At 42.2% G+C, this 23,287-nt stretch overlaps 1 protein-coding gene across 39 annotated transcripts in view; it reads right to left on the bottom strand.

Annotated features, from left to right (window-relative positions):
- The window catches only part of SH3GL3 (SH3 domain containing GRB2 like 3, endophilin A3), a 151,604-nt gene that overhangs the window by 46,880 nt on the left and 81,437 nt on the right, over positions 1–23,287 (bottom strand). For 13 of the 39 annotated variants that reach the window (XM_086364283.1, XM_086364299.1, XM_086364294.1 and 10 more), the window contains 5 exons: positions 19,198–19,270; positions 16,798–16,941; positions 11,219–11,352; positions 7,219–7,377; positions 350–453 (listed from right to left, as the gene is read on the bottom strand). In XM_086364283.1, coding sequence (XP_086220409.1) covers positions 350–453; positions 7,219–7,377; positions 11,219–11,352; positions 16,798–16,941; positions 19,198–19,270 — 614 coding nt within the window. The remainder of the gene's footprint in view (positions 1–349; positions 454–7,218; positions 7,378–11,218; positions 11,353–16,797; positions 16,942–19,197; positions 19,271–23,287) is intronic. The other 26 variants (XM_086364297.1, XM_086364307.1, XM_086364290.1 and 23 more) reach the window with 5 other exon arrangements.

Genomic DNA, 23,287 nt, shown 5'->3' with positions numbered 1-23,287 from the left:
CTAAACTCTCATCATGTCAGCAAGGAAGACAGGACCTCTCTGAAAGGGCTGAACTCCAAGGCAAGTGTGCAACCTGGGTTGCCCTAAACACAGGTCATAGAATAAGGGACTTGAGCAAAACGAGAAAGGAGAAAAGCTGCCAGACCTCCTTTCCAGGTTCTGTCCTATTGGACAAAGTCATACGGTTATTATCTCAGCACAATCTGCACCCAACCATGAAAGCCAGTGGAAGAAAATTCAACACAGAAAGAGGCAGTGGGAAGGGGGAACTGAAGAGAGAGACAGAGATGGATTTCTACTGACTTCAACTCTGCAGCCCTTGTCTGGTAGTCAATGGGGAGGCACTTACCTCATCTGTAGCTTGCTCTGCAGCTCCTGCAGAATCTCTGTGGACTGTCTGTGATAATCTAAAGCGGCCTCGACAAACACGGCCAGCTGGCTGACTTGTTCTACCTGCGGCACAAGTGGAAAATGACTCCATGGAGGCCAGCGCCTGGGTCATGTTCAGATAGAGGAGAGACTGGCGACCCAGACCCAGCTTTTCAGGGCAGACCCCACCCCACCACCAACAACAACCCTGTCTGCCTGGGCTCTCGTCGATTTCATTTCATTTCATCACAAAGTAATAATCACACAGGTCATAGTAGAGAGCTAGACATGCTGGAGAAACATGTTCAAATCTAGTTTTGATTATGAAGCTGCTTTAGCTCAATAAAAAAAGTCTGTTTTTCCAATTAGATGATATTCTTGGGAGATGTGTATGCTATAAAGCTCATGAATCTGAAAAAAGAGAGATAAAACTTTTCCAATGACAACTCAAGCCAATATTTAGTAAATGAATTTGCTTTCTTAGTGAAGTGTCTCTACGGGCAATTTTGAGCTAAGTCACATCAAGAAAGTAAGTAAATTAAGCTGTTTTCAGGCTTCCCAGGTGGCGCAGTGGTAAAGAATCCGCCTGTCAATGCAGAAGACACAGGAGATGCAGGTTCAATCCCTGGGTTAGGAAGATCCTCTGGAGGAGGAAATGGCAACCCACTCCAGTATTCTTGCCTGTAGAATCCCCATGGACAGAGGAGTCTGGTGGGCTATAGTCCATGGGGTCGCAAAGAGTCAGACACGACAAGCAACTGAGCAGCACACAAGCTGTTTTCAGATAAGAAAAGAAGCCAGGGAGCAGATTGTGCCCCAGGGCAAAGATATGCCAGCCCCCTGTATATATTTATTGCCATCAGCACAAAATAATTTCCCTGAAATAAACAACCCAAAGGAATGAACCAGGAAGACTCTGGCATGTCTCTTTCCCATGAACCAAGACATTCATGAAATTTGAGACCAAATTACAGTGGATGAAAGAAAATAAAATCAAAAAGTTATGTTATATAGAGAGCCCCGAAGACCTGGGGATGCAAAATTTGAAGAAGAGACATCTCCTGTGGGGTATCAGAGCTCTGCCCCCAGCTTTCTATATGTCTGGGGGGCTGCAACAGAAAGGAGGGATGAATGGAGCTGATTTCCACAAGCCTCAGAGGAGGGACCACTGGGTGGAGGTGATGGGGAGGCAAGGGGTTCCAAGAGTGAATGCCATGAGCTCCAGAACCAGACAAAGCACAAACCGAAATCAATCCCCCTCTTTCCTAAACTTCCCCAAAGTGTATACCTCATCTCCCTACTTCATTTCTAAGTAACTTAGGGGAAAGTCTGCCTTCTTAGTCCCTCCTACACATTCACCCTGCAAAACCAATCATGGGCTCCTTTGCCTTCAAAGACCTAAGCTATTTTCATTTTCTATTATTGACTGTGCTTTATCTGTCTACACTTTAATTCTCCTTGCCCACGCACGCCATTTTAAACACAGGCTCCCTGTTCACGTAAGATCTACATGGACTTCCGCTTGGGTCATTTTGTGATCCGCGTCTGCACAATGAAATCCCATCATATCACATTTACATAACCACATTCTGTGGCTGGAAAAGCAACAAGCCTAAGCCTGAAATTTCCAAAAACTCAATAAACAAAACAAAGACAGCCTGGCCCCTGCAAAATTCTAAGGATTTAAGTTTCACCTCTTTGGCTTTTACACACACTTTTAAACAAGTCCAGAACCATGGTCTAACAGGATCACAGCAGAATCTGCTTCAGATTCCTTACAGTGCAAGAGCTGTGGCTGGTTAACAACTGCACCACACTCCTCTGTCTTTAGTAAGGTTAATTTATATATATACATACATATTTTAAAAATAATTTTATTTATTTACTTTTGGCGGTGCTGGGTCTTCATTGCTGCACAGGCTCTTCTCTAGCTGTGGCAAGTAAGGGCTACTCTCTAGTTGGGGTACATAGCCTTCTCATTGTGGTGGTTTCTCTGGTTGTGGAGCATGGGCTCAGTTGCTCCACAACATGTGAGATCTTCACGGATCAGGGGTTGAACCCTGCATTGACAGGTGGATTCTTTACCACTGAGCCACCAGAGAAGCCCAACTTTTTTTTTAAGAGAGTGTATTTTTTTTAATGTGAACCATGTTTAAAATCTTTATTGAATTTGTTAAAATATTGCTTCTGTTTTATGGTGTTTTTTTTTGTTTTTTGTTTTTTGTTTTTTTGTAGCCACAAGGCATGTAGGATCCTAGTTCCCTGACCAGGGATTGAACCCGCACCATCTGCATTGGAAGGTAAAGTCTTAACCATTGGACCACCAGGGAAGTCCCAAAAGTCACTTTCTAGGGGCATGTGACTAAGCAGAAGCAAAGCCAAAACCATAGAACAGGTCGTTCACTCTTTGTTGGATGTGCTTTCTTTCTACTAGTGCAATACTTCCTAGATGTCTTCTTCCATATATCACAGGTCCCTTGATATGTCAATAAAATAACAGTTATAAATTCCCTAATGGCTTAGCAGGTAAAGAAACTGCCTGCCATACAGGAGACACAGGAGACTCAAGGGACTCAGGTTCGATTCCTGGGTCAGGAAGATCCCCTGGAGGAGGAAATGGCAACCCACTTCAGTATTCTTGCCTGGAAAATCCCATGGATAGAGGAGCCTGGCAGGCTACAGTCCAAAGGGTTGCAAAAAGTCGGACACGACTGAGCACACACTCATTCATTCAATAGTAATGACAGTGGTGTGGAAGAGTTCAATGATCAAATAACTGAGAAACTGCCTTGTGTATTCTCTCTTAGGACTCTCTTAGAGATTAATTTTTCATATATTCATATAATCCGAAAAGCCTTGTGATAAAGAAAACCTGTCTAGTTTTGGTTAACCCAGGGTTTCCCAAACTTATTTGACCGTGGAGACATTATTGACAAAACACAAACTACATCCTGTGGAATAAATTTTGGGAAACTCCACTCTAGACCAATGAAAAGCACCCAGGAATCTGGAATCTAGTCAGTCCATTTGTCATAGGAGCCCATGGACAGAGGGAAGGTTCCCAGGCTGGGCGTTTGTATCAGGAGAGCATAGAGAATGCTGCAGATGCCTGCCTTCATGGAGCTGGGGAAATGGCATCTTCTGTGTGGTATTTCTGGCTCTTGCCAAAGTCAAAGACCTACATTCCATTATGTCAAGTCATGAGGAATAAACCTCTCTGCAAAGACAGAAGAGGAGCATGTTAACAGGTCTTGCGGTGATTCAGCATTCCCAAGAAAATGGCAGTGGGGGGCCTTCCCTGGTGGTCCAGTGGCTAAGACTCCCCACTCCCAATGCAGGGGGGGCCTGGGTTCAATCCCTGGTCAGGGAACTAGATCCCAAGTGCCACAACTAAGAGTTCACATGCCTCCACTAAACATTCTGAGCACCATAACTAAGACCCGGCACAGCCAAATATGTAAAAATAATTGAAAAAAAGTGGCAGTGGAGATTGGGAACCAAATTCTGAATACCCTGTACCCCCAACCTCAAAGCTCACTGCCAGAGGCACAAGGGCCCCTCTCCTAGGGGGCATTTCTCTGGGTGCCTCTGAGGGCACTGGCAGTCCCAGCCTGACCCAGAGAAGGAACCATCCTAGACCTGCCCCTCTGGGCTCCTGGGAAAGCTCGGGGCCCCAAACGCCTCCTGCTTGCACCTGCGTGTAGAATAAGGAAGCTGCTCAGCCCCCAGCCAGAGGTAAAGTAACACTCGAGGCCTCCAGCCCCACTCTTACTGACAAGTCCCCCAGGGACAACAGTGGGGGGCCAAAGGGGACTCTTCTCTGATTCTCGCATTCCCAACTCTGCCCCCAATAGGCAGGAAAACAGATGCCACTTTCCCTTAGGAGTGTTAGTGTGAACCACTCAGGTCCTTCTCACCACCCCTTCCTTCCTTCCACACCAGAGGAGGAGGAGGAGGAGGAGGTCTGTTTGATTGATGAGATCAGGGCGAATGGACCCTGCACTGGAAAGATAAGAGGGTCTTGGCCCGGGAGGTCTGTTTTCTTGAAGAGAGTGGGTTTGTGAAGCGACTTTTCTGCTCGGCCCACCCACTCCCCGAGGGTGGCTCTACAGGCTAGACCAGGCCTGGGGGAGGCAGCTGGAGCCCCACGTGGGCACAGGCCCAAGCTGCCCACATGATTTTCCAGACGGTCCTGTCCTCCAGGCAGGGGGCTGGTTTGTCATCCTTGTATGCCTGCCCCCCTGCCTCTCAGTGGGGAGAATGTAGATGGAGAAGACAGATAAGCAACCTCACCTGGAAACCCCTACAAATGGCCCATTGGCCAGAGAATCAAGGGGAACTGGAGAACATTTTCCAGACCTTTCCTCCTCAACAAGACTGCCAGACCACCTGGAGGTAGCCAGACACTGTCGTGGAAAAAGACAAGGCTGTCCTTTTCTGGGTCTAACTGCGGTTGCCACAAGAAGAGGATGAAGGCAGTCTTCCGGAGCTTCCACAATAACTTGTGAGTCTTCTCGACTCTAAACCTGGGAGAGGCAAAGTTAAGAGCAGCCTCCCTCTCATGAGTCACTTCGTAAATGGCAGCTCTCGTCACTGTCATCTTCACCACCACCATCAGGTCCTTAGCACTGTCATTATCTCGAGAATCAGCAACCGCAGCACAGATGGGTAAGGACCACTGTGGCTAAAAACAGCACAAGGAAAGGTGGGAAGAGAAAGAGAAGGAATCTAGTACCAAGGAAGCCTGCAAAGGCCTTCACCCTTTCCTTATTTTGATCTCTTCCCATCTCAATGGTCGATTTCCATGGAGATGTAGACCCAGGTCCTGAAACGAGGGAGCAGACCATGCTCCTCAGAGCTGAAAGAAACCACCCCACCTTTACCTGCTAAAGGAAACTTTAGGGGGAACCCTGAAATTCATGCCTCTGTGAGGCCTGAGTTACAAACTAGCCTTCTCCCAGGGTAGCATGGAAATGGGTTAACTCATTTGAGACAAGCAGAATAGTGTCCCTGTCAACAAATGGACAAATGACTGAGCTTTTATAAGGAAGGGATTATTTCTGATTTTGATTGATACTAGAAGGAAAACAGGTCTCTTGGGTCAACCACCAAGGGTAGAGAAACTGATTCAGGCCTCCCTAATGGCGTACTTTGCGATAGCTTATCAAAGATCGTGAATGAAGGTCATGACAAAGCACGTGGGCTAGACAGCATGTTTGCCTCAGAGTTTAAATCCATCTCTAAAGGGCACAGGGCTGGAGGGGCAATCTTTACTGCAGCCCAATAAGGAATACATGCATCTGATGCCTCTCAAAACACTCTCTAAATACTTCATTTTTGAATCAATATGGCAACCCAAGACAAAACTAAACCAAATGGCCTATGGTTCAAGGATAATTTCAAGGAAATTTGTATTTTTAAGGGAAAGCAAACAACAAGGGAAAACTGTTATACCGCTTCTCATTTTTCATAAAGTGTAAAAAGAAAACAAATCTGATAAAATATTTAAAAGGAGAAACATAATAGAATGTGCTTCTCGGCATTGGGGTCTAATGGACATGGGAATTTCAAATTGTTTCCTCCAGGATTAATGTCTTGTCAACACTGAACATAATCTTCCCTTGACATCACCATGGCACATAAAAGGTGCTCAGGACACCTGGCTTGACTTGACTCAAAAGATGTAAGACTTCAATGTACCTTTTAATAAATTATTGTAAGTAGAACATAGTTTTGCAGATATATAAATCCTCTGACTTGTTCCAACAGGTTGGAGTGTTCAACAAATAGGTCCAAAGTAATGCTGGGCTGAGGTGGCTCATGGCCTCACCAAGGCCAGGCTTAGGGCAGGAACTCCAGAGGGAGGCAGGTGGCCAAGTGTTCTTGAAAAATGCCAAATGACCTCTCATTGCCAAGGCAAAGAAGAGTGGCTTTCAACCTTCATGGTGTCCACTTGGGGGTTACCATCTGTTTAGTTTCATTTCCACCTGGGCTTCCCAGGTGGAAAAGTATGTGCCTGCAATGCAGGAGACACAGGAGACGCGGGTTCGATCTCAGAGTCAGGAAGATCCCTTGGAGAAGGGAATGGCCACCCACTCCAGTATCCTTGCCCGGGAAATCCCGTGGATGGAGAGCCTGGTGGGCTACGGTCCATGGGCGGCAAAGAGCTGCAAATGACTGAGCGACTGAGCATGCACACAAAGTCTAACTTTACTTGTACAAATAAAATGAGAGCCGGTGGCAAGAATCATGGTACAAGGGAATGTTAGCATTTCTGAGGGATCTGTGTCAAGACCTTCACAACCCCCAAGTTCACAGGTACTACAAGGGCACAGCTGGAAAACTCAGGCCATGCTTTTATATCCTGAAGCTTCACTGTGACAAGCAAAGGCTCGGAGAGCTGGATGATGAGTGAGGCTTCCCATGAGCCAAGGAAGCTGCTCCTCCTCAAACATCTGCCTCACAGAGCACATTTCATTTTTAGCAAGACTGCAAATTACCATATTCTTGGGCTTTCCATTCACCTGCAAAACCACCAATAGCATAGCCTCAAATATCACAACAGCAGGTCTACCTCGCACTTCACCCAAGACAATCCCACCTCCCCAGGGCTGACCTGAGCACATCTCTGAGGTAATCCCAGGATAAACAGGACCCTCTCCAGATCTGAGATTTGAGTCAGGACTTGCTAGATGTCTGAAGCTATTTCTGAGGCAGGAGATAATGGTTATGGAAAATTCCAGAAATATGTAACAACTAAGGCTCCCAAGTTCCTCAGCATGCTGACCCTTGTCATACAGTCAACATTTTCATTCACATTAAAGTCTCCTGTTTGGTGTAAATACTTACATCATTTTCTAAAAAATTAAACATGCTTCTTTCAGCCAACTCCTTTGACTCTTCAAATTTTTCTACTGCTTGTCTGACTTCTTCATCTGGTATCTTACCTACTCGCTTCTTTTTATAATCGTAATCCAGGCGGCGGCCTTCCAGCTTTTTCAGGTGGTGCTAAGAGACAAAGGAGTCCTTCAAAGAACTGTTACACTCAAACACAACACAAACAGACTGTTGGCATTTCTATGAAAATAGTCACTGCTTTTTCTCAGCATAAATTCTAGGGGGCAGGACCCCACCTTACACTTCTTCTGCATGCACTCGGCATCTATTAGCAGCGACTTTCACTGCTGGTCAACCAGGAATGTTTGTGGAATGATTGAATGGGTAGATGGATGGATGGATGGAAGATAAACTGAATGAGTGTCTATATGGAACATAAAGATGCAGTATCAGTTTTTAGATTAATTTTCCAAGGTTCTCTATAGAACCCTTCAGTTAAGTTCCATTAATTTCCAAGTAATTTCCAACCAAATTAACTATACTCCCAAAAATGTATGTTTCTTTTGGCAACTCCTCACTAAGAAGTAGATTATAAAGCACAAATTTCTAGTATCCTCTTGAATACTTAGGGATCTTCCATAAATTTCCCAAATAATTACAAAATAAGTTGAATAAATGCTATTGATGAATGCAATACACACAGAGGACCAAAAGTATGATCTCTTTAACAAAGTAAAACAATTACTAATATTAGAGGTGTCCATTCGTGGAACACAGTGCCTTCTGTGGTAGTAAGTTCCCCATTACAGTCTGTGTTTAAGCTGAGGGCTCTCATGTCAGAAATACTATAGAAGGGATCACTATACAGGTCAAGGGAGTTTACGATTATAACCCCTGGAAAACAGATATTTGATATTGAAAGTGGAAGTCAAAACAGACTCTCCCACTGAAGCATGTGGGTAGCTTGACTATTCTTTTTAGTGGGAAGCACTGGTTCTAACGTCCACAATGGGTGGGTGAAAAAAATACGAGACAAAAAGTCAGAACCACCTCTCTTACATGTTCCGTGACTCTGGGCAAGTCTCTAAACCCCTCCAGACCTCCACAACTATGGTGTAAATGGGGACAGGTGGGCTTAACCTGGCTACTTATGGGTGATGAAATGTCTGTAAAAGCTCTTTGAATCCAACAAGACCTTTTATAGATATGTCAGGCATATGTTAAATGAATGGGCTTTCCACTCAGGAGGTCCAAGCATAGTTGAGACTATGAAAAGCCTACTGAATATTGGACACAAGTCTTGATCATCTATAGTATTAGGTTTGAATGTATACAGTTTCTCCATCAAACCAGAGCTGAGTAACAAGAGGTACCACTTAAAAATTATCTTTTGCATAGGGAAAACATTTAAGGCTATGTGTATTTTGAACATTTATCCCACTTTCTATTGAGGATCCACATTCGTATCCAGCCACCCTACTGAACCAGGTCAAGTGGAAGAGTAATGTCATCCGGTGAAGTTCCTTTCTTTCTTCAAGGACAACAGCACAAGAAGAAACTGTATATTATGTCTTTCCACAAAGGAGGTGTTTGGTTTAAAGGTTCTGCATTTGGGAAAGATACCTTGGTGTCCCCACAGCTCATAATACCTCTTCTCTAGGATCATCTGTTCAATAATAATCTGTGAGCACAAAGGCTGGGCTAGTCATCGTGACTACAAAAGTGAACAAAACCTGACTCCTTACTCCAAAGCACTTTATCCCAAACAACAGAAACAGAGAAGCACAAGGAGCACCTGATTAAGTCCAGCAGAGAACAAGAGCTTCCCCAAGGACAGAACATCTGAGCTGAGACCTGTGAGGTGAGATGGCTTAGCCGGGAGAAGGGGGAAAAGGAGAACGACAAAGAATAGAGAGAGAGCCCAGTGCCACGGGGACTGTACATAATTCAATGAGGCTGGGTGAAGAGTTCAAGTGGGAAGAGGCGAGCTATCAATCCCAATCAGTCAATCAACAGAGAGAAGGAGGGACTGGGAATTAGGGACTAAGGTGCTGGATCTTTACTCCCAGTGGGCAGCTCCTGGGGGGCTTGTCCCTTAGGAAGACTGCTCTGGCTGCAATGTGGAGAGTAGACTGCAGGGGCCGAGCTGTGAGGCTGGGAGTCAAGGGCTGCCATGCTGATATGTTTAAACATTAACCAGAAGTCAATAGAGAGAAAGGGGAAGAAGGGAGGTTCTGGAGAGAGGATGAAGGATGTGGCAAAGGCCCTGAGGAGGTGAGGATGAAGGACTCTGGGGCCCAGTGGAGGACTGGGCTGAGGGAGCAGAACAGACACCAATTGCCCTGATGTGGAAGAGAAAAAGGAGGACAGTGGGAGTAAGCTGCTGAGCGAGGTGCTGGGCACGGGGTAGCAGAAAGTTCTGGGAGTTCCTGAATGGATGCTTTCATTTTTCGTTCAACCTCCCCGAGTTCAACCTCCTCTCCTCCATAGCCCTTAGTTTCAGTGTGAATTCTAAACGTCTACACGGGCACCCAGGACTCTCCCCTGGGAAGCTCTGGGATACGGCCCAGGAATCTGCATTTCTAACATGAGATGATGATGCTATTGCTCGTCCTGGGACCACACCAGGAGAATCACTGGGCCTGAAAAAGAAAAAGGGGGATCTCTCCAAAGTTCAGATGATTTCCAAGCTGGTCCCCAGCTGCACTCAGATCACTCCTCAAGGCCCCAGGAGTTAGGTCTTTTGGGCAGCTTCTCAAGAGGGTGCCCAAAGAAGGTCTCAGTGCAGTCTGTCTCTCCAGAATAGAAGTCCCTGGTGGGGTGGAAGTCTCAAGGCTGCTTTTGCGCATCTGCCAAAACACCACGAAACAAGTGGTGTGTGATTATTTACGGGTCCCTGAAAGCTCCTAGATATGCTCTGGAGGGCCATTTTTAACATTTTCCAAACACAAAATTGGGCTTCCCTGGTGGCTCAGACGGTAAAGAATCTGCCTGCAGTGTAGAAGACTTGGGTTCAGTCCCTGGGTCGGGAACATCCTCTGGAAAAGGGAATGGCAACCCACCCCAGTATTCTTGCCTGGAGAATCCCATGGACAGAGGAGCCTGGAGGGTTACAGTCCTTGGGGTCACAAAGAGTCAGATACGACTAAGAGACTCACACCAACACTAAACACAAAATGCTGATTCCTAGATACTGATTTCCATGAGAAGTAATGGGAAATAATGATCACTAGTGCAATGAATGGAAAGACGCAGCCTGGATGAGAGGGGAGTTTGGGCGAGAACGGATACATGCATACGTACGGCAGAGTCCCTTTGCTGTCTACTTGAAACTACCACAACATTGGCTATACTTCTATATAAAATAAAACATGTTTTAAAGCTAAAATAAAAAAGATTTGCGAGAGTAACACTGAAACACATACATTACCATATGTAAAACAGATAACCAGTGGGAATTTGCTGTATGACATAGGGAACCCAAAGCCAGCCAGTGCTTTGTGATAACCTAGAGGGGTGGATGGGGAGGGAGGTGGGACGGAGTTTCAAGAGGGAGGGGACATGTGTATACCTGTGGCCGGTTCATGCTGATGGACAGAAGAAACCATCACAATATTGCAATTATCCTCTAATATAACATAAAAGTTAAAACAATAAATAAGTAATAGATGGTGGCATTAAAAAAAAGAAAGATGCAACGAGTATTGCATGATTTTGATGATCAAAAAACCAGTACAAAGTTCTGGAATCATTTTGTTACGTGAAAAACGACTGTAGAAATAGGTATCTTGAGCTTTGGCTTCTAGCTGGCTTCAATAAGACACAGAATAAAGGTCTAACTGTCCTAGGACTCTTTCCTGGTAAGCCAGGTTACCATAACTGAGTTATTATTTTACCACCCACAGTAAGATGATGCTTTCACTGAGTCGCTATGGAAATGTTCTAATGATTTTAAACAGTGTAAACATCATATTAAGTAGCAACAGGCAGATTTATAGCCTAGAAAACTTACCCCAATCTCTTTTAAATCTTTGTCTTGTAGTAACTGAAGTGGATCAATAAAAGTTTGCTTTACATTAATATCAAGAGAGTCTTTCACCTCAGCCATTAGCTTCATGGATTCACCAACTTCTATCAATGCACTGCCTTCAACAGAGAATACAAACAAAAAAGGTTCTTTAGCAGACTTCAAATCTAAATTAACAGTGATATTTATTTAACTCCTTCCCCAAAGTTTGTGATGATCAATGATGTGAAACAAGGTCCTCAGTCTGGGACCTCTGAATCTTGACCCTGAGAAAAGAAAATGTTAAAACGAAAAAGTCTCCATTTTACACATTTTCCTCACTGCTTCTGCACTTTCCACTGCCGAAAATTAAAACCAATTTGGCAAAACTAATACAATTATGTAAAGTTTAAAAAAAAAAAAACAAAAAAACCAAAGCTCCGACAGACTGAGGCACTTGCCGTATCCGCCACTAGAGGGGGTTAAAGCTCCTTGATTTTATTTTATTTTTTTCAGTAACAATTTTTATATTTATTTTTATTTTATTTATTTATTATTTTAATTAATTTTATTTTATTTTTAAACTTTACATAATTGTATTAGTTTTGCCAAATATCAAAATGAATCCACCACAGGTATACATGTGTTCCCCATCCTGAACCCTCCTCCCTCCTCCCTCCCTATACCCTCCCTCTGGGTCGTCCCAGTGCACCAGCCCCAAGCATCCAGTATTGTGCATTGAACCTGGACTGGCATCTCGTTTCATACATGATATTTTACATGTTTCAATGCCATTCTCCCAAATCTTCCCACCCTCTCCCTCTCCCACAGAGTCCATAAGACTGTTCTATACATCAGTGTCTCTTTTGCTGTCTCGTATACAGGGTTATCATTACCATCTTTCTAAATTCCATATATATGCGTTAGTATACTGTATTGGTGTTTTTCCTTCTGGCTTACTTCACTCTGTATAATAGGCTCCAGTTTCATCCACCTCATTAGAACTGATTCAAATGTATTCTTTTTAATGGCTGAGTAATACTCCATTGTGTATATGTACCACAGCTTTCTTATCCATTCATCTGCTGATGGACATCTAGGTTGCTTCCATGTCCTGGCTATTATAAACAGTGCTGCGATGAACATTGGGGTACACGTGTCTCTTTCCCTTCTGGTTTCCTCAGTGTGTATGCCCAGCAGTGGGATTGCTGGATCATAAGGCAGTTCTATTTCCAGTTTTTTAAGGAATCTCCACACTGTTCTCCATAGTGGCTGTACTAGTTTGCATTCCCACCAACAGTGTAAGAGGGTTCCCTTTTCTCCACACCCTCTCCAGCATTTATTATTTGTAGACTTTTGGATCGCAGCCATTCTGACTGGTGTGAAATGGTACCTCATAGTGGTTTTGATTTGCATTTCTCTGATAATGAGTGATGTTGAGCATCTTTTCATGTGTTTGTTAGCCATCTGTATGTCTTCTTTGGAGAAATGTCTATTTAGATCTTTGGCCCATTTTTTGATTGGGTCATTTATTTTTCTGGAGTTGAGCTGTAGGAGTTGCTTGTATATTTTTGAGATTAGTTGTTTGTCGGTTGCTTCATTTGCTATTATTTTCTCCCATTCTGAAGGCTGTCTTTTCACCTTGCTAATAGTTTCCTTTGAAGACTCCACCAGAAAATTACTAGAACTAATCAATGATTATAGTAAAGTTGCAGGATATAAAATCAACACACAGAAATCCCTTGCATTCCTATACACTAATAATGAGAAAACAGAAAGAGAAATTAAGGAAACAATTCCATTCACCATTGCAATGAAAAGAATAAAATACTTAGGAATATATCTACCTAAAGAAACTAAAGACCTATATATAGAAAACTATAAAACACTGGTGAAAGCTCCTTGATTTTAAACTGGTGGTTTTGTGAACTGGCACCAAAGGTTCCTTAGAAACTAGAACAAAATCCCTCTTTGTAAACAATGAAAAGGATTCATTCATGGAGGCTAAGTATTAACCAATAAAGATGACAATAGAAATAAGGGAACAAATCCTCATGTCAGCTTCTGGCTTCTAGGTCTTCTTGAGGCCTTGTATTGAATACTCCTTGTATTCTTGAGATGGTTCTAAGGCTCCCGGCCCTTTCTGATGAAAGAAAGCCTGGCAGTGTCACACACACAGGGTGGGCAGGATCTGCTCCTGCAGTGAGGTGCAGGCCAGTCCCACCGGCCTTGAGCAGCCACAGGCAGCTTTAGCTGGATGGAACCCTGATATTTGGCACCAGCTAACCTACAATAGACGAAAGTAGGCACTCGGGGTGGGGCTGGGGAGGCGGTGATTCTAGGTGGCTCATGGTAAAGAATCTTTTGGCAATGAAGGAGATGCAGGAGACTCGGGTTTGATCCCTGGGTGGGGAAGATCCCCTGGAGGAGGAAATGACAACCCACTCCAGTATTCTTGTCTGGGAAATCCCATGGATAGAGGAGCCTGGCGGGCTGCAGTCTATAGGGTCACACAGAGTCAGACAAGACTGAAGCGATTGAGCATGCACACACACATTCTGGAAGCTGAGCACAAGGAGGGTTGTAGTGACCAAGCTGACCAAACTATCTTTGCATCGAAGCCCCTGCCCTGTCACCTGACCGGATGCACTGCAGGACTGTCCATGGATGTCAGGGCCTGCCCGGCAGCCTCTCCTATTCCCTTCACTGGTCAGCCTTCAGAACAAGGGATAGGCCATCTTGGTCCCAATCACCCAGGAAATAAAATAAAATTCACATTATATTGCTCCAAAGGACACTGATACCCTCTGAGACTAATTAACATTTGAGGGTGGTTTTTTTAATAAGTTTTCAAAAGACTTTCCCCCCAGTTTCCTAAATGAATTACTATGGCCTAATATCTGAATTCTCAATTGCCATCTCTTGCCTTGTTACCACTACAAGAGGAGCAAACATGCCAAATTCTCCGGGAAGACTTAACAATTCAATTCACCCACAATTTATCAATTTAAAGTAATCTCAATCAAATTTAATACGCTTTTTTGTGGAATTCCCTAGCGGTCCAGCAGTTAGGACTTGGTGCCTTCATGACCATGGGCCTCAGGTTCAATCCCTGGTTGGGGATCCTGCAAGCTACACAACGTGGCAAAAAATAAAATTAAATTAATATTTTTTTGTTTTTGGTAGAGGGAACTTAAAAGGACGCTAAATTTCATCTGGAAAAATAAAATAGGTGAGTATGTCTGTGAAATTTTTATAATATCTAGGGGAAATTTTAGTTAAATATATTTTTAAATGATGATATTTAAAACAACATGGTACTTGATCAAAGCAGAGTACAGATCCAGAAAACAGAAGAGACAGATCAGAAACAAATTTAAAATATTATATATAAAGTTTTATAACAGAAAAGCTATAGCTGAGAAAGGTTGAACTTTTCAATAAAGTATTAGGGCAACTAGCTATGTATTTGTGAGAACAGAAAATTAAAACCCTATTATACAGTATTTGTCCATTGAACTCAAGAGCTTGGAAATTTAAAGGTAAGGAAGGAAAACATATGTATGAAAATGAAGTATAAATAAACATTTGCACAGTTTCCTAGTGGAGGGGGAGAGGTGGAAATGTTTTTCTAAACATGATACCAAAGCCATAAACCACAAAGGAAGATCAATGAGCCCCACTAAACAAAAAGCAAAAATCTTTTTCCATTAAAATGATCTCTATCGACAACAGCAGAAGGTACATGCATACCTGGGGCAAAACTTCATCCAACATATTGGACAGACGAAGAGTAAATATTCTGACCACTGAACAAGGCCCATAGGGATTTTCCTGGTGGTGTACTGGCTAAGACTCTGTGCTCCCAGTGCAGGGGGCCCGGGGTTCGGTCCCTGGTCAGGGAACTAGATCCCAGAAGCCACAACTAAGGGTTCCACATGCCACAACTAAGATGGAAGATCCTACATGCTGAAACCAAGAGCCGGTGCAGCCAGATAAATATTTACAGAGAAGAAAAAGTTCACGGAACAGTAAGAAAAAAAATGAACACCTCAATATAAAAATAAGCAAAAGACACAAATATAAAACTCACAAAGAGGATGACAAACGTGACTAAAAAACCTGCCTCACACACAATCCAAAAAACGAAGTTACAACAGTGCCCAGATACCAGTTCTATTTGCTAGAAATCACATGACCAGTTATTTAAAAGGAAACTAACAGGATAACTCTCAGAGTTAGTATAACTGTGCTGGGAAACATTCTCATACCCTCCTGGCAGGAGTGTCAATATGGTATAACCCTTCTGGAGGGTCATTTGAAATTATGCTTCAAAAACCTGAAAACTAAGCATCCTCTTGACTCAGCAACTTAATCACTAGGAATTTCATCTAAGAACATAGTCTTGGATATTTCCAAAGCTTTATCTAGGAAAGTGGCTATCATAAATGCTGTGTAAATTTTTTTCACATTAAAAAATCTAAATATCCAGTAAATGGGATCCATTGAACAAACTATGGATATATGGAATATTATGCAGTCTTTAAAAAGGCCTGTGTGCAATATTACTCAGCCATGAAAAGGAATGAAACTGAGTCATTTTTAGTGATGTGGATGGGCTAAGAGTCTGTCATACAGAGTAAAGTAAATCAGAAAGAGAAAAACAAATATCATATATATTCCACATATGTGGAATCTAGAAAAATGGTCCAGATGACCCATTCCTGCAGGGCAGGAGTAGAGATGCAGACGTAGAGAATGGACATGTGGGCACGTGTGGTGAGGAGGGGAGAGTGGGGTGAATCGGGAGAGCAGCACTGACACAGACACGCGAGCCCACGTAAAACTGACAGCTGGTGGGAAGCTGCCGCACAGCATAGGGAGCTCGGCCTGGTGCTCTGTGACGCCCTAGAGGGGTGGGGTGGGGGGAGGGGGAGGGCGGGGAGGGGATACATGTATACACATGGCTGCGACACGCTGTTGTACGACAGAAACTAACGTAACATTGTAAAGCAACTATCCCCCCCAAAAAAACAGTGGAAAGTACTGTGGAAGATTGTTTAACAACATGGACCGTGTTATAGTCAGTGGGAATAAGCAGATTACAAAAGGGAATTAGGGTATATATACTATAACCCCACTTTAATATTTTTAAAACTGTATATGAGTAAATACAAGAACAAACCAAAGGTATTAATATAAAGAACAACAAACAACAAAGAGCGTGACCGGGCCCGTCACTGGGGGGGTAACTATGGGTAATGCTGCACCTTCTTTTATTTCACTTGCCTGTGTGTTCTAAATGTCCTACGATGGACATGTATTATTTTTTTAATTTTAATTAATTTAATTTTTGACCATGCCACGTGGCATACAGGATCTTAGTTCCCTGACTAGGGATAGAACCTCGCCCCTGCATTGGAAGTGCGGAGTCTTAACCACTAGACTGCCAGGGAAGCCCTGAACATGCATTTCTTGATAATAGGAAAAAATTAATAAGGGTTGTTAAAATGAAGGTTTTGTGCATTACCAAAACTCGACGAAGGCTGCATGCTCAGCTCTCCCAGTGGCGTGGTGATACTCACCAAAAGTGGAGCCTTCCCCGAGCTCTTTGCCGTATTTCAGCATGCAGTCGCCCAGCAGGCCCTCTGTCTGCGGGTACCCCGTAGTTTTCACCTGGCCTCGGATCTTCGACATAGTGTTCAGCATTCCTAGCTTAGCTCTGTATGCTTAAAAACATTATCATTTGTAATTCCTTAAAGTGGCACGGCAGAGTGACAGGTACATAGCATTTAACAAATGCGGCTGCGAAATCAAGGTCGCCCTGGACTCAATGTCAGAGACCTGAGACAGGAAGGGCCCTGGGCGACCCAGTTTCTCACATGGCTTCCTAGATTACTAACTAGGATAGGTGCTAAGGGCCATGATGAGAAAAAGAAATTATGTTGACTCCCAAATAATACTATAGTAACCAGGCTATCATTACCCTACCCATGGCTAACTCACTGAGTCAAGACGCTGACACTGGGGAAGACATTTTCCCAGGGATCAACTGCAAACTAAGAATAGAATGGCTGAGGTGGGTGTTTCAAACCAATTGGTGGTTAACACCCCGCCCCCCAAGAGTGTATCCAGACTGATGATCTTCAATTTCATGGTACCAGGGCACTGCGCAGCACACTCCTATTTTAGGAAGCAGAACCAGTAGGAGACAAACACTCCCATGGTGAACAGGAGTCTGTGTTGATGGTCCCTTGGGTGCAGCTCCACTTCTGGGCCCAAGGAAAATGGTGGGTGGCCACTAGATCCTTTCTCTGACCTAGGCCATGAGGGTTGACTAATCCCAGCTCTGTGCGACACACCATGCTAACTACTAGGACCTTAGAGAGACCTAAGACAGAGACGCCCTGGTGAACCAGTGGTTAAGACTCTGAGCTTCCACTGCAGGAGGCATGGGTTCAATCCCTGATCAGGGAACTAAGATCCCCCATGCCATTCAAGGTGGTCAAATAATAATTTTAAAAAAGAGACACTTAAGACATGCTCTGCCCTCAGGGAGTTCACACATAGTTCTTGGAAGGCAAAAACTCCAAGATGTCATTATACAAATAAAGTCTTATGTGGTATACAGAAAAGAAAATATAACAATATGCCGAATAAAGATGGAAAGATGCCCCCATCTCAAAAGTTCAGAAATAGTGTAAGATGGAATGCTTATGGTTTATAACCAACAGATAAAGGGTAGGCTGCTTTGACTGAAGAAGAAATTAATATAGAACAAATCAGGAAATACTTAGGGGAAAATGGTACTATGAACTGAACTCCAAGCTAAGGATCTGGGATTTTATTCTGCAGGCTAGGTGATCTTTGAGATAATTTTAAGCACTAATGGGATAGATTTTTATTTTCTCTGATTTTAATAATTACGTATTTATTTTCATGTATTCTAGGCGAGTGCTTCCCAAACTAATGTGCCTACAAAACACCCAAGGATCCTGTTAAAATGTAGAATATATTATCCAATGTATGTTTTTAGATTTATTTCCTAGATTTTCAGATGTTTGGATGTGTGCTGATTCCTAGAGCCGAGGGAATCATAGTAATTATATACAAATAATAAATTCATACAAAGTAAAAGCAGATTTGGAAATCCACAGAATTCGAAGCTTGGACGCCCTCTGTTGGTCTCTGTAATTTAGAACTTGGGAAAACATCAAGGGAATCCTGCTTCAGTGCCTAGGAAAGACCTCCTGTCAAGAAGCTGCAGTAACAGTGGATCTTCTCGTGTTTCTCAGGTTTATCCGATTCACTTCATCAGCATTTGAGCCACGAAGTGAAAGCAGTTTCAAAGTCATTGACACCATTAGAACAGGATGGCAGAATTAAAAAAAAAAAAAAAAAACAGAAGAAACAACTGAATAAGAAAGTATTGACAAAATATTCAGTGGGTTTCCAAAGCATCTCTTTGCTTAGAAAAGTGTCTTAGAGCTTCCAAGGTGGCACTAGTCGTAAAGAATCCATCTGCCAATTCAGGAGATGCATGTTCAATCCTTGGGTGGGGAAGATCCCCTGGAGAAGGAAATGGCAACCCACTCCAGTATTCTTGCCTGGGAAATCCCATGCACAGAGGAGCCTGGTGGGTCACAGTTCATGGGATTGCAAAGGATTGGACATGACAGAGCACACACGCATGCATGCAGAAGTCTCTTGCTCTGAGATCAAGACTCCATCCAAATAATGTCTCTATAGTTCACAGAAGTCTCTGCCCTGCTTGTCATCAGCTAAGAAACACTGCAACTACCTTTAGTCACTCAACTTTAAACTACTTAATTTCATTATTTGGACATAGAGGACATTGTTTCTAGATCATGTCAACCATACGCTCAGTAAATATTGGTTGTTAGAATCTGTGATGCTCAGTAAAACTCGGTTATTAGAATCTGTGAATGAACAACTGAATATTTCAAGACATTTTCTAACTTTACCTGGATTTGGCTGAAGATATTCTGTGGCTTTTGAAAGAATTTCTGCAACAGCTTTATTGGTAATGTCTATTTTCTTTAAAAAAAAGAAAGAAACATAAAAATATTAATAAATGACAAACAAATTCAACAGAAAAACAAACAGAAGAATAAATTTCATTAAGTTAGTATTTATAACAACACTGTTATAATGATTTTAAATTCAACATTTTGGGTAGAGGGGATATTTTCTTAACTTTTAGATTCTGGGACATCCTTTTAATAATTGCTCCTCCCAATGACAGTGGAGAACACTAACTTCTTTTTCAGCATTAAAATGAATATTAATGTAATATTTAGGAAACTTGGAAAAGTTATTATGCTCCACTAGATTATTGGATATACTTGAAGGTCTCTCAAAACCAAGCCAACCAATTCTGGACACTCTGGCTGTTGGTTAACCAGAAGATAAATGTGAGCACATAGAGTAAAGTTAATTATGCACATTTCAATAGCTTTATTTTATACCATCAATGGTCAAAAAGAGAATGTTTTAAAGTAAAAGGATATTCCACTCATGAGAACAATTTAAAAATCATCAAAATAATGAAAATAAATATTTGTTTTAGGTTTGATGTTAAGTTTGAGGGAATCCTACGCAATTTGGGAATTTGCCTAATAAGTTTGAGGGAATCCTAAGCAATGCATTTGTATTGTAGTTTGAAAACTCTAAGGGAATTTGCCTAATTATATAATGAGTTGGTGATAAATGTGTAAGCATTTCATCTGTTAAGTGTATGACTTAATGGAACCTAAAGTGAAGTTCACTAAAAATGATTGCCATTTTTCTATACTGAAGTTGTTCTTGTTTAGTCGCTAAGTCATGTCCAACTCTTTGTAATCCCATGGACTGTAGCCCAGTCCATGGGATTTCCCAGGCAAGAATACTGGAGTGGGTTGCCATTTCCTCCTCCAGGGGATCTTCCCGACCCAAGGATCAAACCCATGTCTCCTACAATGGCTGACAGATTCTTTACCACTGAGCAACAAGGAAAACCCAATACTGAAATTAATAAATATATGAATAAGATCCATATGTTTAGTTTAAGGCTTAAGACCTGGGTTTGAGATTTATAATTTTGTATAAATTCAATGTTAATTAAAGCACAACTTGGAATGGTCATTCCATGTACACAATTCTCTTGGGACATGAAAAGTCACCAGGTATCTAAGAATCACCTCTGAAGGGTGAGGGTGAAAGGAGGTAGAGGCGAGAATGTTTTTTTACTTAGACTCTTCTATTTCTTTGGGGGAAAAACGCCAAGAAACAAATGGCCCAAAACTCTGCACATACTGGCAGTGCTTCCAAGACAGCCCAGGAATCAATACAGGGAACGAATCCTTTACAAATGAGAGAGGATGCCACTAACCATGTTGGCAAATGTGGTCAATCAAGATAAACACTGAAAAAATAACTCATTGCATAAAAACAAAAAAAAAAATTAAAAACAAAACCTTGCTTCTAGAATAAGTGGAAATACTGGGGGTAGGGTGGGTATTGGAGAAGGCAATGGCACCCCACTCCAGTACTCTTGCCTGGAAAATCCCATGGACAGAGGAGCCTGGTAGGCTGCAGTCCATGGGGTCGCTAGGAGTCGGATACGACTGAATGACTTCACTTTCACTTTTCACTTTCATGCATTGGAGAAGGAAATGGCAACCCACTCCAGTGTTCTTGCCTGGAGAATCCCAGGGACGGGGGAGCCTGGTGGGCTGCCATCTATGGGGTCGCACAGAGTCGGACATGACTGAAGCGACTTAGCAGCAGCAGCAGGGTGGGTATATGTGTTCAGATTAAGGAAATGCAATGAAGGGGTTTCCCTGATGGTCCAGTAGTTAAGACTTCACCCTCCAATGTAAGGGGTGTGGGTTCAAACCCTGGTCAGGGAGCTAAAATTCCACATGCCTCGCAGCCAAAAAATCCAAAGCATAAAACAGAAGCAATACTGTAACAAATTTGATAAAGACTTTTAAATGGTCTACATCAAAAAAAAAAAAAAAGAAAAATCTTTTTAAAAAAAGGAAGAAAATGTAATGTACATATCTCAGCAAACCACCAGGACATATGGGAGAAAGCAGAGAGGTGACAATTATTTTTGTAATGCCTCCCTGGGCATCTTTGGTGGCTAATTAACCCTAGAATTTCCATGTGTGTTGGTACCTACCTCTGAGGTGCCCCAAAGTCTAGGTTCTTGACACTCCCAGACCTCAGTCCTTACAGAGCTGCTGGCAGTCCTGGTTTACATACAATATTCTTTTTTTTTTTTAATTATTTAAAGAATCCACATCTGTCTTTGTATCTTTCTTATTCCCTATGTAGTTTATCTGTGTTTTCCCTTCTCCCTCTCTTGCTCACGCTTACTAGAAGTGGTCTTTCAAAAAAAGATAATTCTTGGTTTTATTGATTGATTCTACCTTTTTGCTGTTATTATTGTGTATTTGATTAATCTCTCATTTATCTGTATTGATTTCTTCCTTTCACCTAGAGTGATTTGTTTTGCTGTTATTTTCCTACTTTTTGGTTTGAATGATTTATTCATTCTCTTCCAACATTTATTTTCTATTAAATGCATTTAAGACAGCTATATATCACAGGTTTTGACACAGAGTTCTCATGACTAAGTGATCTTTAATTTTACTTTCCATTTCCTTTTGCACGTTCTTCCATTTCCAAACATCCAGAATTTGGAAACTATACCCTCCTTGTAATTCTTGTGTTCTACGATTTTACTTAGGAAATTTGTTTTTTTTCTACAGTCCAGTAAATAATTGATTACTGAAACGGTTTTGAAGGAATTTGAAGTGAATATAAATTCTCAATTTGAGAAATGAAGACTATATTTACTTACAATCAAATTTATTAGTCATATTTTATGCAAATCCCCTATGATCCTATTTATTATTGTCAATTTAATCTGTTATTTTATGGGAAAGCTATGCATTTTGTCAGTTCTCTATATTTTTCTGATTGCTTTTGCCCTCTATATTTAGATGCCATGTTATATGATGCATAATGTTATATGATGTCATAGTATTCTGATAGACCGCATGATACATCTTCCTATGTTTTAAAATCTTCTTTTTCCAGTTAGTATTCTTTTAGCCTCAGATTTTACTTTGACATCACTTTTATTCCTCTGTTGCATATGGTTAGCACTTGTCATGGAATATCTTCATTTGTTGTTGTTCCATCGATAAGTCGTATCCGACTCTTTGTAACCCCATGGACTACACCAGGCCAGGCTCCTCTGTCCACGGGATTCTCTAGGCAAGAATACTGGAGTGGGTTGCCATGCCCTCCTCCAGGGAATTTTTCTAACCCAGGGATCGAACCCACATTTCTCACGTCTCCTGCATTGGCAGGCGGGTTCTTTACCACTGAACCAACATTAACTTTGTCATGTCTACGTTATGTTTCAGGTGAGTCTAATATCATCTAATTCACCTGTTGTAGAAAGTCCTTAAAGCTTCTTGTCACCTATTAGATATTTCCACGCTTTTTGATGCTGTAATAAAACAGATATTTTATTTTTATATTTGTTCTGTCACTCACTTGGGTTCTGCGAGGAAACAGAAGTAATCAAGAGAGGTTTCAGTCCATCAAATGAAACTAAAATTCCTGAAATGTGCTTTTAAATTTAACCTTTCAACTGAATCGCTTTGTTAGTAATAAAGTTGCATAAAATATCTTTATTTATCAAGAAATTTTAAAGTAATTTTAGGTATGCCAGTGATGTTTAAATGTTCTGTGTTTCTCATTCTTCCAAAACTGTTTCCAAAACCAAAACAAAATAAGCTTTCTGTCAAGGCATTAACATTTCTAGAAAATTAACTGTGCTCACCCAGACACAAGAAACTCCCCGGAAGACAGTGAGGCCAGGTCCAGGGCATCCTGTAGAGGATAACCCCACACACACACCCCATGGCACAGTTCTGGGGCTGGACTCCCTTCCCCAGCATCTGCTGAAAGCCCTGCTACCTGCTACAGCCTGTATCCTCCATGTTACACCCAAGGAAGCCTTTCCTTGGAAAGCAGAGAAAGCTCTGATTTCTC

The sequence above is a fragment of the Bos grunniens genome, chromosome 21 (genome assembly GCF_055505025.1).
Source record: "Bos grunniens cultivar Pamir isolate PY7600 chromosome 21, Bosgru_T2T1.0, whole genome shotgun sequence".
In the NCBI taxonomy this organism is placed as follows: Eukaryota; Metazoa; Chordata; class Mammalia; order Artiodactyla; family Bovidae; genus Bos; species Bos grunniens.
The sequence above is the reverse complement of the archived record's forward strand: the minus strand, read 5'-3'. Positions and strand labels throughout refer to the sequence as shown.